At 43.5% G+C, this 18,485-nt stretch overlaps 1 protein-coding gene across 1 annotated transcript in view; it reads right to left on the reverse strand.

Annotated features, from left to right (window-relative positions):
* The window catches only part of prkg1b (protein kinase cGMP-dependent 1b), an 836,131-nt gene extending 818,334 nt beyond the window's left edge, over nt 1–17,797 (reverse strand). The window contains exon 1 of the mRNA XM_063071598.1: nt 17,410–17,797. Within this exon, the coding sequence (XP_062927668.1) occupies nt 17,410–17,672 (263 nt within the window). The 5' untranslated portion in view covers nt 17,673–17,797. The remainder of the gene's footprint in view (nt 1–17,409) is intronic.
* Nucleotides 17,798–18,485: the final 688 nt, after the last annotated feature.

The raw sequence follows: 18,485 nt of genomic DNA on the forward strand, positions 1-18,485 counted from the left end.
TGATGGATGCCACCTGTTTGAGACATCACCCTTTGCAGGTGTCCTCAATGGTGGAAAGGCTAGTGCCCATGATGCAGCCAGCTGAGTTTACAACTCTCTGCAGCTTTTATCCAATCCTGTGCAGTGACTCTCCATACCAGATGGTGATGCAAACGGTTACAATGCTGGCCACATTATCTGTGCAGAAATTTGTTAGAGTCTTTGGTGACGTGCCAAATCTCCTCAAACTCCTAATTAAATATAGCTGCTGAATGTAACTGCATCAGTATTTTGGATACAAAGATAGATCTTCAGAGATGTTGACACAAAGGAACTTGAAACCCCTCAGGAAGATGAAACAGTGTGGAACTTGAAGTAGGGTTGCACCTTACACCCTTCACTCTGTAACTCTAACTCATATTCAAGCCTTCTCTGAATATCCAATCCTTCATCCTCCAAATATTACATCTTCCCTCCTTCTTCCCCCACTTGTATGTCCTGTCGCATAAAACCCAACTTTCAGCATCTCCTTGCTATCGAGAACTGATATATCATGTGTCATTTTGGTGTCAGTGAGCAATTTATCTCCTTTGAGTCAGAAAATTGTTCATTTAAGTTCCACTTTAGAGTCATAGAAATGCAGGGAGCCTGCAAGATTAACTGCATTTCAAAGCCATCATTCTTAGCATTTGCCTCACTGTTAGAGATGCCGGTATTAGGATCGCTTGCCTTGTCTGAAATGCTGTCGAGTTAAGATGAGACCCCGCTTACAATCACAAACAGGCATGAAAGATTCCAAAATAGTATCTCAAATTAAAGCAGGGCAGCTCTTCCCCACTACCATCCTAAATATTTACCCTTTAGCAGCATTACTAGTAATAGATTTTCAAATGATTTATCCCTATTTCTGGTTGTGAGGGGCAACCTGCATGCTGACTGATCGCTTGGATTTTCCTTATTAAGAAATTGAATACTTTTCAAATGCCGTGAAGTCCTTAGATTGTGAAGGGCTTTAGATAAATGGAAATCTTCCTTTCCATAGGTTTTAAGAGTGTAATGACAAGACCCAACCACTCAACTCCAGTGACGGAAACAAACAAGACCTGCTGCTTTATTTTAAAAATTGATCTTAAAACAGATGCCAGAGGAGAAATAATAACTAAGCTCTGATAGATTTAAACAGCTGAAGCTAGTACTTGGAAGACCATTGGTTAACATTAACAGAGAGATCAATCCTAGGTGCATTAAAGTTAAATATATTTAACTTAACATTAGCCACATATTTTGGGATGAGTCCCAGACATTCATTAACTATGACATTGCCCATTTTGCTCAAAAGCAATTAGTAAATCTCAACAACTGCAATTAGCTCTTACTTGCCACTTTTAAAATTTTTAATGTTAATATTAAACAACTTCATGTATTCCTGGTGTTAAATAAGCTAGTGAAACAACTTCCATTCAGGTTACAAGTAATGGGAAAGCCGAGAATTGTGCTTAACTAAGAAGCTTTGCTTTATTTTCGAATTCTTGACTAAATACTTACTTTAAAAAAATCTGGATTTTAAAGTCTTCCAAGTCATTTTTCAACTTAAACAAAATAAGGAAAATGAGAAGCTTGCCAATGTGCATACTTGCTTGAGATTTTGTACAGTAATTAATGTGAATACTATTTCTAGCTGTTGTAATCTCTCCTTCTTTCTCTAACATACCAACACAATAAATAGATCAAAAGGTATGTAGAGCGAAAGTAGATGAGTTGTGGGGCGTGAAAAATGAGCTTTGTTGAGGGGTAACACCTCTTAAGGCAACTAGTAAGAGCCCCTCCATAGGCAAAGGTTTTACTTCTGGAACACTGAGTTGATGATTTTCAGCAAGGTCAATGTCCATTTCCCCCTTCTGTTTCCAATTTATTTTTCCTGGATTTATTATCTTAACATGATAAAATAATTTCTTAGAACTTGGAAACTAGAACCAAACAGCTTTGGAACAAAATCCTACTCTTCATCAGTAGTTTTGTGTTGAAGTTCATTACAATGTAAGTTCCTTTTATCCTAATCCCAGTTCCTACCTGCACATGATCCAACTCTTAAGATTTTGCTTCTTTTCATCCAACTCCACCTTTATTTTAGAGGATAGAAATATAGTCAATGATTAACGTATGAGCACCAGCTTCCAAGGCCACCTTGATTATATTTTCTCTAATAAAGGCTGTCACAACTGTTCTGACAATGTCACCTTCCATCGTGCTAATGGTGAATCATTCTTAATCTTCAAATGGAAACTTCAACACACCATTGTTGTAAAGGGTATTGGCCACGTTGTTCATTTGGACCCTCATTTGAAGATCAAGATCATTACCTCCATATGCCTTGTTTCCCTTCAGAGATAAAAATCTATCAACCTCGTCATGAATATATAATGATTGAGCCTCCAGAACATTCTTCAGTGAATTGCAAGATACACCATCCTCTTGGAGTAGCAACTTCTTTGTATTTTTGTACAATATAACTGACCTTTTACTTTGAGACTGTGATCTCAGGATCTAGATAACCACAGCCAAGGGAAACACCAACTCTGTGTTTCTTCTGTCAAACCCCTTAAGAATTTTGTATGTTTCAATGAGGTCACTGTTTATTCTTCAAAACTTGGTAGTACAGTCTAACTCTGCTTAATCTCTCCACGTACAACATAGCCACAATTTTGGGAATCAATCTTGGAACTCCACTTATCTGAAGATATCCTTCTTTATGTAAAAGATCAAACTACACTCAATATTCCAAATTAAGTTTCACCTGGGATGAAGTTGAATTGTTATTTAACCATACATGAATACAGCCAAACAAGTGTTACTCTGGGGCTGAGGTGCAAAACACAGCACCAACAGTCACACTCAGCACAAGTCATGCATAAGTTAGCAAACACATACAAGGTATCAGTAAAATATAGTCACACAAAAAAACATATGTAGTTCAAGACCCTGAGTCCATGAATGTTGTAGCACTCTGCAGTCAAACATAATACAGCCTGTCTTCTGCCAAGCAAACACTGGGGGGCAGCACCAACTCCGACACCTCTCTACTGGGTGGCTGTAAACCGGCCACACCCACGGGATTGCAGCATAGTTGTTGCTATGACTGAGGACACGCAGCTCCCCCACCAACTGCCAACAAATCAGTGAATCAGATTTGCAGCATTCCACATTAACAATGTCCAACCGGGTCTCGCGATCACAAGAAAAGTGACTAAGACGATCACTCGCTGTTACACTGCACACTGACTCCTTCGACACCTCTCTGACACAGGCAGCAGGACAACCTGCACCAAATCTAGCTCCTTCAGTTTCTCCGCCAATGAGCAAATCACTGATTGGGTAGAACTGCAGTACTTTAAGTTCTTAATGTCCAGCAGGGTCTTGTGATCACGAAAAAAAAAAGGACAATGACACATTTGGTTCACCCTGTAGAAGCCGGTGCGATTAAATGCACTGCCATCTTACATATAATTAGAACAATACACCTCTATTCTCATACTCAAATCCGCTTGTAATAAAGGCCAATGAATCATTTTTATTCCTAGTTGCTTCAGTAACCTGCATATCAAAGTTCAGCGAACCATGTAAAAGAACAGGAATGAAGTCTTTTCCATTTCTCACACATACTCTCACTCCTTCCTCTCCCTTCCAGGACGAGAGCTGGATCCTCCTTATCCCCACCTTCCATCTGATCAGCTCTCACATTCACTGCATCATCTTCTGCATTTCTGAAATCTCCAATGTAACGTCCGCACTAAAACACACAACCTCTCCCACCTTGCACTGAAAGGGGATTGTTCCCCACCTCCCAATAGCCCTGTCTCCAGTAGCTCATTTCCACCCTCCGAGACCACAATTCCACTTCACTCCCTCCTGGGAAAAGAGACTTCTTTGTATTTCTTTAATCTTAGCAGACTGGGGACCCACTTTGTGGAGCATACTGTCTCTGTCAGTCTCCAAGCATGATCTGGAGCTTTTAATCCTTCATCACTTTCTCACTCTAAGCTCTCTGCCCTTGGCCTCTCATTCATACAATGAAACAAAAAATTAGTCTTCTGTATTGTGGCACTTGACAAGTGTTCCAGATGTAAAACTGTGTTCAATTATTTCAGGTAAGCATCCCGCTGTTCCTAATTACACATCTTTTTTTCACTTTTCGCTTGTCCCATTACCATCTACATTGTCTTTTCATCACTTAATCTCCCTTCTATTTTGTTTCACTTCCTTTCCATTCACTTTTCCTTTGCTCTGTGGCCAGAGACTTTTCCCCCAGGGCAGAAATGGCTAATATGAAAGAGTATAATTTTAAGCTGATTGGAGGAAAATAAGGGAGATGTCAGAGGCAAGTTGCTTTTTTAAAAAAAAGAGTGGCACGTGTGTGGAACACCCTGCTAGGAGTGGTGGTAGAGGCAGATACATTAGGGACATTTAAGAAAATCTTGGATAGGCACATGGATGAGAGAAAAATGAAGGGCTATGTGCAAGGGTAGGGTTAAATTGATATTAGAGTAGGTTAAATGGTCAGCACCACACCATGGGCTGAGGGGCCTGTACTGTGCTCTAATGTTCTATGTGAAGCTTGTTTATTCCTTTCAGGTGAAAGGTCATTGGCCCAAAATGTAAACTCTTTCTCCTCCAAGCTTCTGCCTGACGCACACTGTATTTCCAGTTCTTTCTGCTTTTATTTTAAACGGGAGGTTGTATACAGTGTGAGAACAGTCAGTAGAGGGCACAGACTTGGCAACGTGGACAAATATGCTCTTATACGAGTTACCACGACCAGAAAGACACGAGGTGAAAGAGTGGTGGAGGTACTTGCTATCGTGTCGTTCAGAACAATACTATGGCTCTGGGTCTGTACTTGCTGGATTTAAAAAAAACAAAGGGGAATCTCACTGAAACCTATTCAATATAGAAAGGCCTAGATAGAGTGGGCATGAAGAGGATGTTTCCTAAAGTGAGGAATCCTAGATCAGGGGCACAACCTGTTCCCTTAGAATAGAGACGAGGAGGAGTTTCTTTAGCCAGAAGGCAGTGAATCATTGCCACATACTGCTGTGGAGGGCAAATCATTGAGTATATTTGAAGCAGAGGATAATAGGTTCTTGATTAGCAAAGGTATCAAAAGTTACAGGGAGAATGGGGTTGAGAGGGATAATAAATCAGTCATGATGAAATGTTGGATCAACTCAATGGGCTCCTCCTATGTCTTATGGTCTTATGAATAAATGCAACTAAAAAAAAATACAGGGTGATTGGGAGAGAGCTCGAGTGGGTTTCATTATCTTGACGTTAAGCATGATGAGAGTAAGTAGATGCAAGAGTGTAAGCAGAAAAAGATAACATAAAAGGTAGCAAAAGTTAGTGATCAACCGGAAGACTGAGAGAAGTTCAGAATCCAGCAAAAGAAAACTAGGCAAAAAAAATCAAGAAAGAAGTAAACTATGAAGCAAACTGGTGAGAAACACAGAAGTGGACAAAATGAGTATATAAAAATGAAGAGAGTTCAAATTTAATGTGTGCTTCTTGGAGAATGAGGGTGAGGAAATTGTTACGGGGAAGAACAGTATCAGAAGAAATAACACACATCCCATTAACAGTAAAGACTCTTCAACATCACCAGAGAATCAGTCGACGTTTCAGGCCGAGACCCTTCGTCAGGACTAACTGAAGGAAGAGTTAGTAAGAGATTTGAAAGTGGGAGGGGGAGGGGGAGATCCAAAATGATAGGAGAAGACAGGAGGGGGGAGGGATGGAGCCAAGAGCTGGACAGTTGATTGGCAAAAGGGATATGAGAGGATCATGGGACAGGAGGCCCAGGGAGAAAGGAAAGGGGGAGGGAACCCAGAGGATGGGTAAGGGGTATAGTCAGAGGGACAGAGGGACAGAGGGAGAAAAAGGAGAGTGAGAGAAAGAATGTGTGTATAAAAATAAATAACGGATGGGGTACGAGGGGAGGTGGGGCATGAACGGAAGTTAGAGAAGTCAATGTTCATGCCATCAGGTTGGAGGCTACCCAGACGGAATAGAAGGTGTTGTTCCTCCAACTTGAGTGTGGCTTCTTCTTTACAGTAGAGGAGGCCGTGGATAGACATGTCAGAATGGGAATGGGATGTGGAATTAAAATGTGTGGCCACTGGGAGATCCTGCTTTCTCTGGCGGACAGAGCGTAGGTGTTCAGCAAAGCGGTCTCCCAGTCTGCGTCGGGTCTCACCAATATATAAAAGGCCACATCAGGAGCACCGGACGCAGTGTCGCCTCACCTGGAAGGACTGTCGGGGGCCCTGAATGGCCCTAAAGGGAGGAAGTGTAAGGGCATGTGTAGCACTTGTTCCACTTACAAGGATAAGTGCCAGGAGGGAGATCAGTGGGGAGGGATGGGGGGGACGAATGGACAAGGGAGTCGCATAGGGAGTGATCCCTGCGGAAAGCAGAGAGAGGGGGGAGGGAATGATGTGCTTAGTGGTGGGATCCCATAGAAAGAAACCATAGAAAAAACTACAGCACAGAAACAGGCCTTTTGGCCCTTCTTGGCTCTGCCGAACCATTTTCTGCCTAGTCCCACTGACCTGCACACGGACCATATCCCTCCATACACCTCCCATCCATGTATCTGTCCAATTTATTCTTAAATATAAATATTCCGTTGGAGGTGGCAGAAGTTACGGAGAATAATATGTTGGACCCGGAGGCTGGTGGGGTGGTAGGTGAGGACCAGGGGAACCCTATTCCTAGTGGGGTGGCGGGAGGACGGAGTGAGAGCAGATGTGCGTGAAATGGGGGAGATGCATTTGAGAGCAGAGTTGATGGTGGAGGAAGGGAAGCCCCTTTCTTTAAAAAAGGAGGACATCTCCCTCATCCTGGAATGAAAAGCCTCATCCTGAGAGCAGATGTGGTGGAGACAGAGGAATTGCGAGAAGGGGATGGCGTTTTTGCAAGAGACAGGGTGAGAAGAGGAATAGTCCAGATAGCTGTGAGAGTCAGTAGGCTTATAATAGACATCAGTGGATAAGCTGTCTCCAGAGACAGAGACAGAAAGATCTATAAAGGGGAGGGAGGTGTCGGAAATGGACCAGGTAAACTTGAGGGCAGGGTGAAAGTTGGAGGCAAAGTTAATAAAGTCAACGAGTTCTGCATGCGTGCAGGAAGCAGCGCCAATGCAGTCGTCGATGTAGCGAAGGAAAAGTGGGGGGCAGATACCAGAATAGGTATGGAACATAGATTGTTCCACAAAGCCAACAAAAAGGCAGGCATAGCTGGGACCCATACGGGTGCCCATGGCTACACCTTTGGTTTGGAGGAAGTGGGAGGAGCCAAAGGAGAAATTATTAAGAGTAAGGACTAATTCCGCTAGACGGAGCAGAGTGGTGGTAGAGGGGAACTGATTAGGTCTGGAATCCAAAAAGAAGCGGAGAGCTTTGAGACCTTCCTGATGGGGGATGGAGGTATATAGGGACTGGGCATCCATGGTGAAAATAAAGCGGTGTGGGCCAGGGAACTTAAAATCATCGAAAAGTTTCAGAGCTATGCCTGCCTTTTTGTTGGTTTTGTTGAACAATCTATGTTCCGTACCTATTCTAGTATCTGTCCCCCACTTTTCCTTCGCTACATCGACGACTGCATTGGCACTGCTTCCTGCACGCATGCTGAGCTCGTTGACTTTATTAACTTTGCCTCCAACTTTCACCCTGCCCTCAAGTTTACTTGGTCCATTTCCGACACCTCCCTCCCCTTTCTAGATCTTTCTGTCTCTATCTCTGGAGACAGCTGATCCACTGATGTCTACTATAAGCCAACTGACTCTCACAGCTATCTGGACTATTCCTCTTCTCACCCTGTCTCTTGCAAAAATGCCATCCCCTTCTCGCAATTCCTCCGACTCCACCGCATCTGCTCTCAGGATGAGGCTTTTCATTCCAGTACGAGGGAGATGTCCTCCTTTTTTAAAGAAAGGGGCTTCCCTTCCTCCACCATCAACTCTTCTCTCAAACGCATCTCCCCCATTTCATGCACATCTGCTCTCACTCCATCCTCCCGCCACCCCAGTAGGAATAGGGTTCCCCTGGTCCTCACCTACCACCCCACCAGCCTCCGGGTCCAACATATTATTCTCCGTAACTTCCGCCACCTCCAACGGGATCCCACCACTAAGCACATCTTTCCCTCCTCCCCTCTCTCTGCTTTCTGCAGGGATTGCTCCCTACGCGACTCCCTTGTCCATTCGTCCCCCCCATCCCTCCCCACTGATCTCCCTCCTGGCACTTATCCTTGTAAGTGGAACAAGTGCTACACATGCCCTTACACTTCTTCCCTTACCAGCATTCAGAGCCCCAGACAGTCCTTCCAGGTGAGGCGACACTTCACCTGTGAGTCAGCTGGGGTGCTATACTGCGTCCGGTGCTCCCGATGTGGCCTTCTATATATTGGTGAGACCCGACGCAGACTGGGAGACCGCTTTGCTGAACACCTACGCTCTGTCCGCCAGAGAAAGCAGGATCTCCCAGTGGCCACACATTTTAATTCCACATCCCATTCCCATTCTGACATGTCTATCCACGGCCTCCTCTACTGTAAAGATGAAGCCACACTCAGGTTGGAGGAACAACACCTTATATTCCGTCTGGGTAGCCTCCAACCTGATGGCATTAATATCGACTTCTCTAACTTCCGCTATTGCCCCACCTCCCCCTCGTACCCCATCCGTTATTTATTTTTATACACACATTCTTTCTCTCACTCTCCTTTTTCTCCCTCTGTCCCTCTGACTATACCCCTTACCCATCCACTGGGTTCCCCCTCCCTTGTCTTTCTCCCTGGGCCTCCTGTCCCATGATCCTCTCATATCCCTTTTGCCAATCACCTGTCCAGCTCTTGGCTCCATCCCTCCCCCTCCTGTCTTCTCCTATCATTTTGGATCTCCCCCTCCCCCTCCAACTTTCAAATCCCTTACTCACTCTTCCTTCAGTTAGTCCTGACGAAGGGTCTCGGCCTGAAACGTCGACTGTACCTCTTCCTAGAGATGCTGCCTGGCCTGCTGCATTCACCAGCAATTTTGATGTGTGTTGCTTGAATTTCCAGCATCTGCAGAATTCCTGTTGTTTACTAGAGAATCAGTACTCAGTGAATTAGCTAAAAGCTGGTAAGTCCTCTAACTAGATGGCTTGCAACCCAGGATCCTAACTGTGAGATAGAGATACATTGATGGTGATATTCCAAGAGCCCTTAGATAACAAAGAGGAATGAAAGTATTGGAAAACTACTTAATTGGATACCCATAGTCAAAAAGAATAAGAGGCAAAAAGCAATTGATAAAAAATTTAGTATCAATTGTTAAGGAGGTAACAGCATAACATCTGGAAAGTTATAATCTAATCAAGCAGAATCAGCAAGTCTTATGGTGAGAATATGCCTGACAATTTTATTAGAATTCTACAAGATAGATTTGAACAGAGTGGAACAATTACAGATAAGGTCACAGAGCAGTAGAACGCTGAAATAGGCTATCCAGCCCATCCAGTATGTGACAATCTACTTTTCTGCCCTGTTCCATCTACCCTCACCCGGACCATAGTTCTTCATATCTGTCTCATCCACGTACCTCTCCAAGCTTCTCTTAAATGTTGCAATTGAACCTGCATTACTACTTCTGATGGCAGCTCATTCCACACTCGCACCACCCTCTGAATGAACCCCCTCAGATTCCCTTTAAATATTTCACCTTTGACCCAAAACCTATGACCTCCAGTTCTAGTCTCACACAACCTCAGTGGAAAAAGCTTGCATGCATTCACTGTATCCATACCTTCATAATTTTGTCTACTTCTATAAGATCTCCCCTCATTCTCCTGCACTCCATGGAATAAAGCCCTAACCTATTTAATCTATCCCGTAACTCAAGTCCTCAAGTTTCAGCAACAACCATGTAAATTCCATCCGCATTCTTTCAAGCCGATTGACATCTTTCCTGTGTGTTGGTGATGAAACTGCATATAATACTCCAAATTTGGCTTCACAATATAAGTTCAATATTACAACCCAACTCCTGTTGCTCAATGCCCTGATTTACGAAGGCCAAATGTGCTAAAAGCACCTCTTTACTAGCTTATCTATCTGTGCGGCTGCTTTCAAGGAACTATGGATCTGTATTCCCAGGCCTTTTGTTCCACCACACACCCCTGTGCCCTACCACTTATATCGCTGGTTTAAAGGCTTCAAAATCACAGTACTGATAGACACTACAGAAGGTTGGACTCAGCCAACTGCACTGTGGGCACAAGCCTCCCCTTCATCGAGGACATCTTCAGAAGGCAGTGCCGCATGAAGTTGGCATTCATCATTAAGGACCCTCACCATCCAGGACATGCCATCTTCTCATTGCTACCATCGAGGACATGCCATCTTCTCATTGCTACCATCATGGAGCAGGTACAGGAGCCTGAAGACACACACTCAGTATTTTAGGAACAGCTTGTTCCCGCCGCCATCAAATTTCTGAAAGGTCTGTGAACCAATAAGCATTTCTTCACTATTTCACTCTCTGTTTTGCACTGTTTAATTTTTATATATTGCATATTGAAACTTAAAGTAATTTTTATGCACTACATTGAACTACTGCTGTAAAACAACAAATTTCATAACATATATTAGTGATAATAAACCTGATTCTGATTCCTGTTTTTTTTTATTTTAAGGGGTTTGAAGTATAAGAGTAGCAAAGTCTTATTAGATCATACAAGACACTAATCAGGCCACAGATGGAGTAACATGTAAAGATTTGGTTCCATTATTTAAAGAAAGGTATATTGCCATTGGAGGTAGTTTGGAGAAGGTTCACTGGGATGATCAGGTATAGCAGGAAACTCTTACGAGGAAACTTTTAACAGGTTTTGTCTCCACTCATTGAAGTTTGGGACTCGGAGGGAAATTTATTTAGAATGTAAGATTGTTACGGGGCTTGACCAGGTGAAAGGCTGGAATGACGCTTTCCCCTCATGGGGGACTTTGAGATCAAAAGCCAGTCTCAGAATAAGGGGATGAGCGTTTCAGACTGAAAGGAGGAAGAATTTCACCTTTCGAAGGCTTGGAAGTATTTGGATCTCCCTGTTCCAGAAAGCCATGAAGCTCGAATCTTTCAACTCAAAGTTGATAGGGCTAAATCTCTAAATCAGCAAGAGAATGAAAAGTTCTCAAGAAAGGAAGTGAAGTTGATGAGGAAAATTGAATCAACTGTGTTGTTATTGAGTAATGTAACAGTCTCAATGGATGGAATAGTTTATCCTCATTCCTCTTTCTTATAGTCTTGTATCTTTGTTGGGCAAAGGACCCCTTTTTGTTCAATCCAAATATGAGAACAAACTTAAACATAAAAATAAAATCTCAGGTTAGCCGGGGCACAGATCAAGTTCTACCACACTCCGTTGATCATGGTATTTAACATCACCCTTGGGAGAAAACTGACTGTGTATCTGCAAGCAATACCAGGGTCTTCACCTGGTTTAATGGCCCATCTCTGTATGCTAACCTTTATTTATGTCAAGTCATGGCTAGATTTAAAACTGCATTCTGCCTGTTGAAAATTGGAGTGAAAATATACAGTCTCTTTCCAATTAAGCTTAGCATAGGCAAGAGACAGTGCAGTAGATCATCAAGTAACTCTATCGGAACCAATCCCAATATCAAGCAGCAGAATTTTAGTTTGCCATCTATACAGAATTTTGTTCAAATATTTCGCAAAGCCACGTCCATGTCAGCCTGGGTGCTGAATGGGAAATGAACCCGGCTTGTAATACTTCAATGCAATAATACGAAAAATCAACATAAAAATGTTGTAGCATTAATGTTATTCTTAATGGTGTTTCTAAAATGATGCAGTATTGTGAGTGATAAGAATATTACAGCTGAACAATTTAAATGACTCCAGCACAGATTCCTTTCAAAGGATATGTCTACTATCAAATTAATAATCCATTAGAAGAATTTCTGGAAATAGTGGTAAGATAATGGTGCTGTGATAATGCAGTGTACCAATATACTGTATACAGTCAGTATAGAGATTATATGTTACATTTTTATTGTCTCATAGCTTTTAATTACCATCTTTGGTTCATAAGAAAAGAGCTTTGCACAATTGGTGAATATAACTGATCATACAACTGCAAAGTAATCTTTCTGTTTAAGACTTCCAGACTGCATTTTGTCCCTGGATTGTTCTTGCTGTACACTTCTGCCCTTGAAAGCTCCATCAGACAAAAGGGTGGTTTCAAATATCTCCCTTTAGTACTTCCTGACAAGCTCTTCCGATTGAAATCAATAAGCACGAGTAGCTTGAATAATCTATTTTCTAATTGCCGAGTAAGACTGAAAATTCATGTCCAGTGTTAACATTTGCTGTCGAGAAGTGTTAATTGAATGAGGTAGAAATGTGGATATTCATTTGGATGTAAAATTACTTACAAGTTCCAAACACTCAAGATTCGCCTATGTAATTTTATTTAACTTGATATTAATTGGTATTAGTTTTTTCCAGTTTAACTGGCCAAGCAATACAGAGGTCTGGACTGATGTTCCAGAGAAATCGAGTTCAAATCACACTGATACAGCGGTAGAATTTAAATTCAGTTAGTTTCATTACCATCAGTATATTTTCATTTACTGTTATCTGGTCAGTGCTACCATTACTGATTTTGAGAATTAACACCGTGTAAGGAAGAAAAAGTGCCACCCTTAAATGACCTGGCCTTTCTTTCTGACTCTAAAGCCACCAATTGTCATCAACTCTTAATTAATGGCCTGGCAAGGCCGTCCATTTAAGGCCTCATAGGGAAGGACAAAAAATGTAAATTGAAGAAAGCAAACACCAGAATAAGGTAACCTATTTCATGTACTTTGTTCGCTTTCCTTCAGTTTTGAGGCGTGATAAAATTCTTTAATATTCACCATTAAACTGTACAAGCTTAAATAGCTTGCTTACTAGTTTTGGCTCAGTTTAGGGATGATTCTTCAGTTTTCATTGGTGTTTAATAAGATCATTTTATTTTAGGGTACTAAAAATACTTCATTCAAGAGTAGTGTCAACATTCAGTCTCTACAGTTGCATCGAAATCAAAATCAGCAATAATTACATACTGTTTCAGAGTTTAATTACTTTTTTGAAAAACTTCTTTGTTTTCTTTCATATAAGTGTAAATTTTTACTATATATATATATTTTTGTCATGCTTAATCCTAAAATTCTAACTGGCCTATTTTGTGACTATAACGCGCACACAGAGCGCCCCACATATAAAAGGGGATGGGTCAGTCATCACACATAGCATTCCTAAAGCAAAATGAATAACAATATAATCATTATAACAACTTACCCGCTACAATAGCAACATCCAAGCCCATGACCTTGTCATCAAGGAAGACAAGTGAAGTAGGTGCATAGGAATTCCACTGTCTCTGGATTCCCTTCTAAGTCACACAACATCCTGACTTGGAAAACACTACTGTCCCTTCATTGCCACTGTGTCTAAATCCTGGAGCTCACTACCCAAAACATTGCCTGTGTAATTGCAAGGGCATCAGCAGGTTCAGGAAAGAAACTCACCACCGCTACCTCAAAGACTGCTGATGAAAGGGAAATACATGCTGGCTTTCCTGGCCAAGTCCATATCAGAAAGGAGGTTTGAACCCTTGAGAAATACATTACAGCTTGCACAAAGTTACGCAGCACATTGACATCAGAGAGTACAGGAATGCAACAACTAAAAAGGTGATGGGATGGAGCAGGTGATTCAAAGACGGGTTGCATAACAACAGGTTTGCTTCAAAGTGAAATAGTTGTGTGGCTGTGACAAGCAAAACTTACTATATACATTCACAACCTTTGTTGAACACTATGTTATTTACTAGGGCTTGATTTAATTTCATGAAGCTAATGTGGATGTGGTGATCCAGGACTCCTTCTATCCTGAATTGAAAGTGCTATTCTCAATACCATTCTAAGTAACAATAGTTTCTTCTTCTCATGATGCATTGATTTTTCAAACCATTCAAACATAACTAGTCTTAGTTTTATTTTCACTCTTTTTACACTGTCAACAAACCTTTTAAATACTACTTGAGTTACACATATTTATGCTTGGGAATACAATTGGACCAGAACTGGTGGGCTGTCTCACAGTGCTCATTACCACAGTCCAACAAAACCACCCTGAGCACCTTGATATTGGAAGCTGCACTTACTGTACATACTTGATCACCAAAGCCCAAGAGAACTGTAAAGGTGACATCAATTCTCAGGTAATGTGGAACAATGCCTTCACTTGCTTTAACTACACTCTGGTTACAGAACGGGCAAACGAGTGGAAGAGAAGCATGGAATGAATATTGGTCATTCCATTCTTTGTGTTCAATTTGATTGAGAAAGGAGCATAGTCAGAACTTTCAGCACCCCTTAAATTCCTTCACCCCTTAAGATGATTCTTTAACACTAATTCTCAAAAGTCTTGACATCCACTACAACATTGCTGCTTTTTAAAACCCTATATTAGACACAGAGTTCCTATTAAAACTTTCTATTTATGGTTGTTATAGCCGAGAGGTAGTGGGGATAAGCTCCTACAAACTACTAAATGTTCAGAATGGTGTGCGTCAGCGTTGAACTCGACTCCAGCTCAAGATTTTTCTTTGAGGTTTACTCCCGAAGCCTTCCCCATGAGTGGGTATAGCCACAAGGCAGCGAAGATTTGAGATCAGAGTTCTCCTTCTAGATGAGTTGCCAACCACGGCTGATGAGCCGCTGCTGGCCAAGGCGACTGGTTCTAAGGCGCCAGTAGCCTCTGACAACCAAGCCTAGCTCCTGGCCTTCACGCGTGGCTTAGCGAATCGTTTCCAATGACAGAAGGGGCAAAGACGGGTTACTGGCGCCTTCAAATCAGCCGTGGTTGACAGCTCATCTGGAAGGAGAACTCTGATCTCAAACCTCCGCTAGCTTGTGGCTACACCCAATCACGGGGAAGGCTTCCGGAGTAAACCCCGAGGAGGAATCTGCAGCTGGAGTCCCTAAGGCAGCCGTACGTTGACTTCAACGCTGACTGGCAACTCCTGCAACTTCACTGGTGCCCAACCGTAAAGATCTCCGCCAGTCCTTTGGATTCATCAGCTGCGGGAGAAAGGGAGCCCGCTACATGGGCACTAGTTGGTTCTCCGTATTGCACTGCCCTGGCGAGCGGAGCGTATCACATAACATCCATGGTCAACCCCGACTAATGGAGGAACTCAATTGCACAATAGTAACATGAATTAACTCAAGCTTTAGTTAAAGCCTATAATCGAATGGAGTAGGTGATTCTAAACCTGTTCCTACCAGGTACAGCTTGTTTACCCTCTTCGCTACCCTGCGTGATTTAGATATAATTTATGTTTTGTGCGTTGACTGACTCTGCCAACCTGTGATGCGGCCACTTGTGCAAATGGCAACAAACTTTGTGTAAATATGAAAAAATTATGCATATTTGCTGTGGGGATCATGGGTCAAACCACAGTTTGCAGATGTTAGAGATTTGCGCATTGTGTGTTTGTGTTAAAAGGTGTTAGAGCCTGCCCTGTTTGTGAGTGTAGAGAGAGATTTTAAATTATACCTGAGGGGCAAACGACATTTTGTGCACAGTATTGGCAAATAGGGGAAGATGACATCGGTGAAGGGTGAGTTTATGGTTACAGAACGTAGATCTGTCTGATTGCGTTTACTAAGAGAGGCTCTGGGAACTTGCATGTGTTTGAGCAGTGGAATGAAGATGATGTGTCGTTACACGTGAGGTACTGGACAGGAGGGATCCGGAGGATGTTTGGAAGGACGTTTTAAAGATTTGAAGATAATTGAAATCCGTGCCTCAGACACGGCCCAGCAGAAAGCGCGATCATAGTTTCGCTTGGCCGCCAGTCTGTAACACTCTCCCTCGCTTTCCGGGAATGGCTATTATTTTCCAATGCGCACATCAATTATTTACCAGCAGCTTTAGCAACAGCAGTTGTCTCCGGAAACGTTGCAAATGTGCTGAACTCCGACCCAACCAGACTTTCAGTTGCAAAGAGATGCGCTTCTTTTCCAGCTGTCACGTCCTCCCATCAGCACCGGCAGGTTTATGAGTCGGTGATGGACTCGCCAAGCCTCCCTTCGCCTCTCCAGGGACGCATGCCATTAGCTGTCTGTTACCAGCCACTCCCTGCTCCGGGCGCTGCCTTTCCAGCCTGATGGCCAGTCAATAAAGAGTCCTTAAATTGAAAGTGACTTTATCTCCTCCGCTGAGGGGCCAAACAGGAGGCTACCCTCCGCAGACTAATCCTCCTGCACAACTGCGGATACTTAAGCACGAGTTAACCTGTCACTTGTCAGCACACCGACGATTTAAAAAAAATGCCAGCACGTGCGCGACAATTGCAGATTGTGCGTGTAAAGATTCCAGATTTATTGAAAGGTTGAACTAAACGAGGAGGAGGTTTTCATTTCTTTGCTCCTTGTTATCATTCGAATATCAGTCATATCTCCACTTTAAAAGAAAGTCGGATTGATTAGATTTTATCGACCCTGACAGTAAGATCCCGCCTGCTCCCCGCAGCATTGCATGGTCGAAATGACTAGCTGGAAATCCTGTTCGAAGCGTCTCCATAGAATTGAAGTGTTCTGGAGTTTCAGGGCGTCCGCCGCGCGTTTAACTGGAAAGTGAAAGAGCAGCCACAAACCATCCCATTATCAGCTCACTATTATCGTTGAGTGCGGCAAATGATTACTGAGCCAGTGACGTTTCCTAGGCCGGCGTAATACAAAACTGTTAATGGTTTCGGATGTGGAGAGGCGTCCAAAGAGCCTCGACTTACACTAAATCGGATGAATAACTTGCCAAAAAATTTCACCCCGGGTCCTACCACTAGCACTTTATCCGAACTATGTCAACCGAACAAACCAGCCTCTGCAGTGCCCGATGGTGCCCTCTCAATTCAATACCGGTCAGGGTTATCTGTAAAAGTAACGGGGTGGGGGAATCGAGCTCACGGTGCGGACACATAATCCGGGACAGTTTCAGCAACTGTCACAAGTGAGGGGCATATTTGCATTTCCCATACAACAACCCATACTTTGCTGCTACTTTTATTAAAATGACTACTTTCCGAAATGCGACGGTCATTTCGTATGTACATTCAGGTCAAGCCAGGGCAGAGCTAAGAGCTCCAAAACATCTCCATTGCGTTCCCACAATAGCATGATTAAGACTGTTCCCTTAAAGCAGCCAACAGATGCATAACTACACTTGCTAATGTTAAAGGTCTGGCGATGCGCGTTGAGGATGGGCGCGGGAGATGGCTGCTGACTGCAGTGAGGGAGGGAGGGAGGGAGGGAGGGGAAGAGGCTCACCTTTCAGACTTAGCGTATCTTCTGAAGGACTGCCGCGTGAGGTCCTGAAAGGAGAGGCAGCTCTGCGGCTCGGCGGAGATGCCCTGTGCCCTTCTGGTCCGGGGCGCCATCTGGGTACTGGGCAGCACCGACTGACATTTGTGCAACTTTCGCCTGAGCTCCTGGATTTCCGTGTCCTTCTCCGCCAGGCGTGACTCCAGCTCCCGAATCCGGTCGTCTTTCAGGCTGAGAACCGCGGCAAAATCCTTCTTTAGTTCACTCATTTTGTTACCTATGTATTTATATATAGTGTACAACCGCGGGAACCGGGGAGGGAAGGGTGTTATATATATATTTAGAAAACAAAACAAACAAAAATCTCAACTGTGACCTTCCAATAAGTTCTGTGTTCCTTGGGATCCGGTACTAAATGGTGTTGATGAGATTGGCCCAAAGCACTTATGACCGAATGGACGGGAGGAGCTTTAGTGGGTATCTCTGAATGCTGTGTGTATCGATGCTTAGTGCTAACCCGGAGCTTCTCCTGGGAGCCGCAGATTATCTTTCTTTTAGAAACCAATTAGAGCGCTGTCCTGGCTCCCTGGAGTCTGAACCACTCAACGCGACTGTCAGTCATTCGCCAAGGGCCAGAATCCTTCCATCGGGCAGTCGGTTGTTTAGTCAAAGTGGAGAACAGCAGCTTCCCGGTATGGGGGGGGGGCAGCGATCCACCCACCCGCGTGTGACGCACCGCCCAGTAAATGGTTCATCCGGGGGGCTTCCACGGGACCGGGAAGCTGCGAACGGGCACGTGAACTCACTCCCCGTTTAACGCGCACACACACCCGTCTCTCTCCCCGCCCAACAGAGAGACAGCCCCGTGTCTTATTCCCACAAAGCGATGCCGTGTCCAGGGACTAAAGTTCGGCAGAACCGTGACTGGAATATTCTAAATTAGTCCATCCAAAGGGGGGGGGGCGGTATCCCCTGGAGTCTGCCAGTCTTAGTTCCTTATAGTTCAGCCTGAAAGCCGTGGCTAGCCTCTCATTCGATCCCCTAATGGGTCATGCTAGTAAATCCCGATGTTTTCCCTTCCT

This window comes from Mobula hypostoma, chromosome 19, assembly GCF_963921235.1.
Source record: "Mobula hypostoma chromosome 19, sMobHyp1.1, whole genome shotgun sequence".
NCBI classification, from domain to species: domain Eukaryota; kingdom Metazoa; phylum Chordata; class Chondrichthyes; order Myliobatiformes; family Myliobatidae; genus Mobula; species Mobula hypostoma.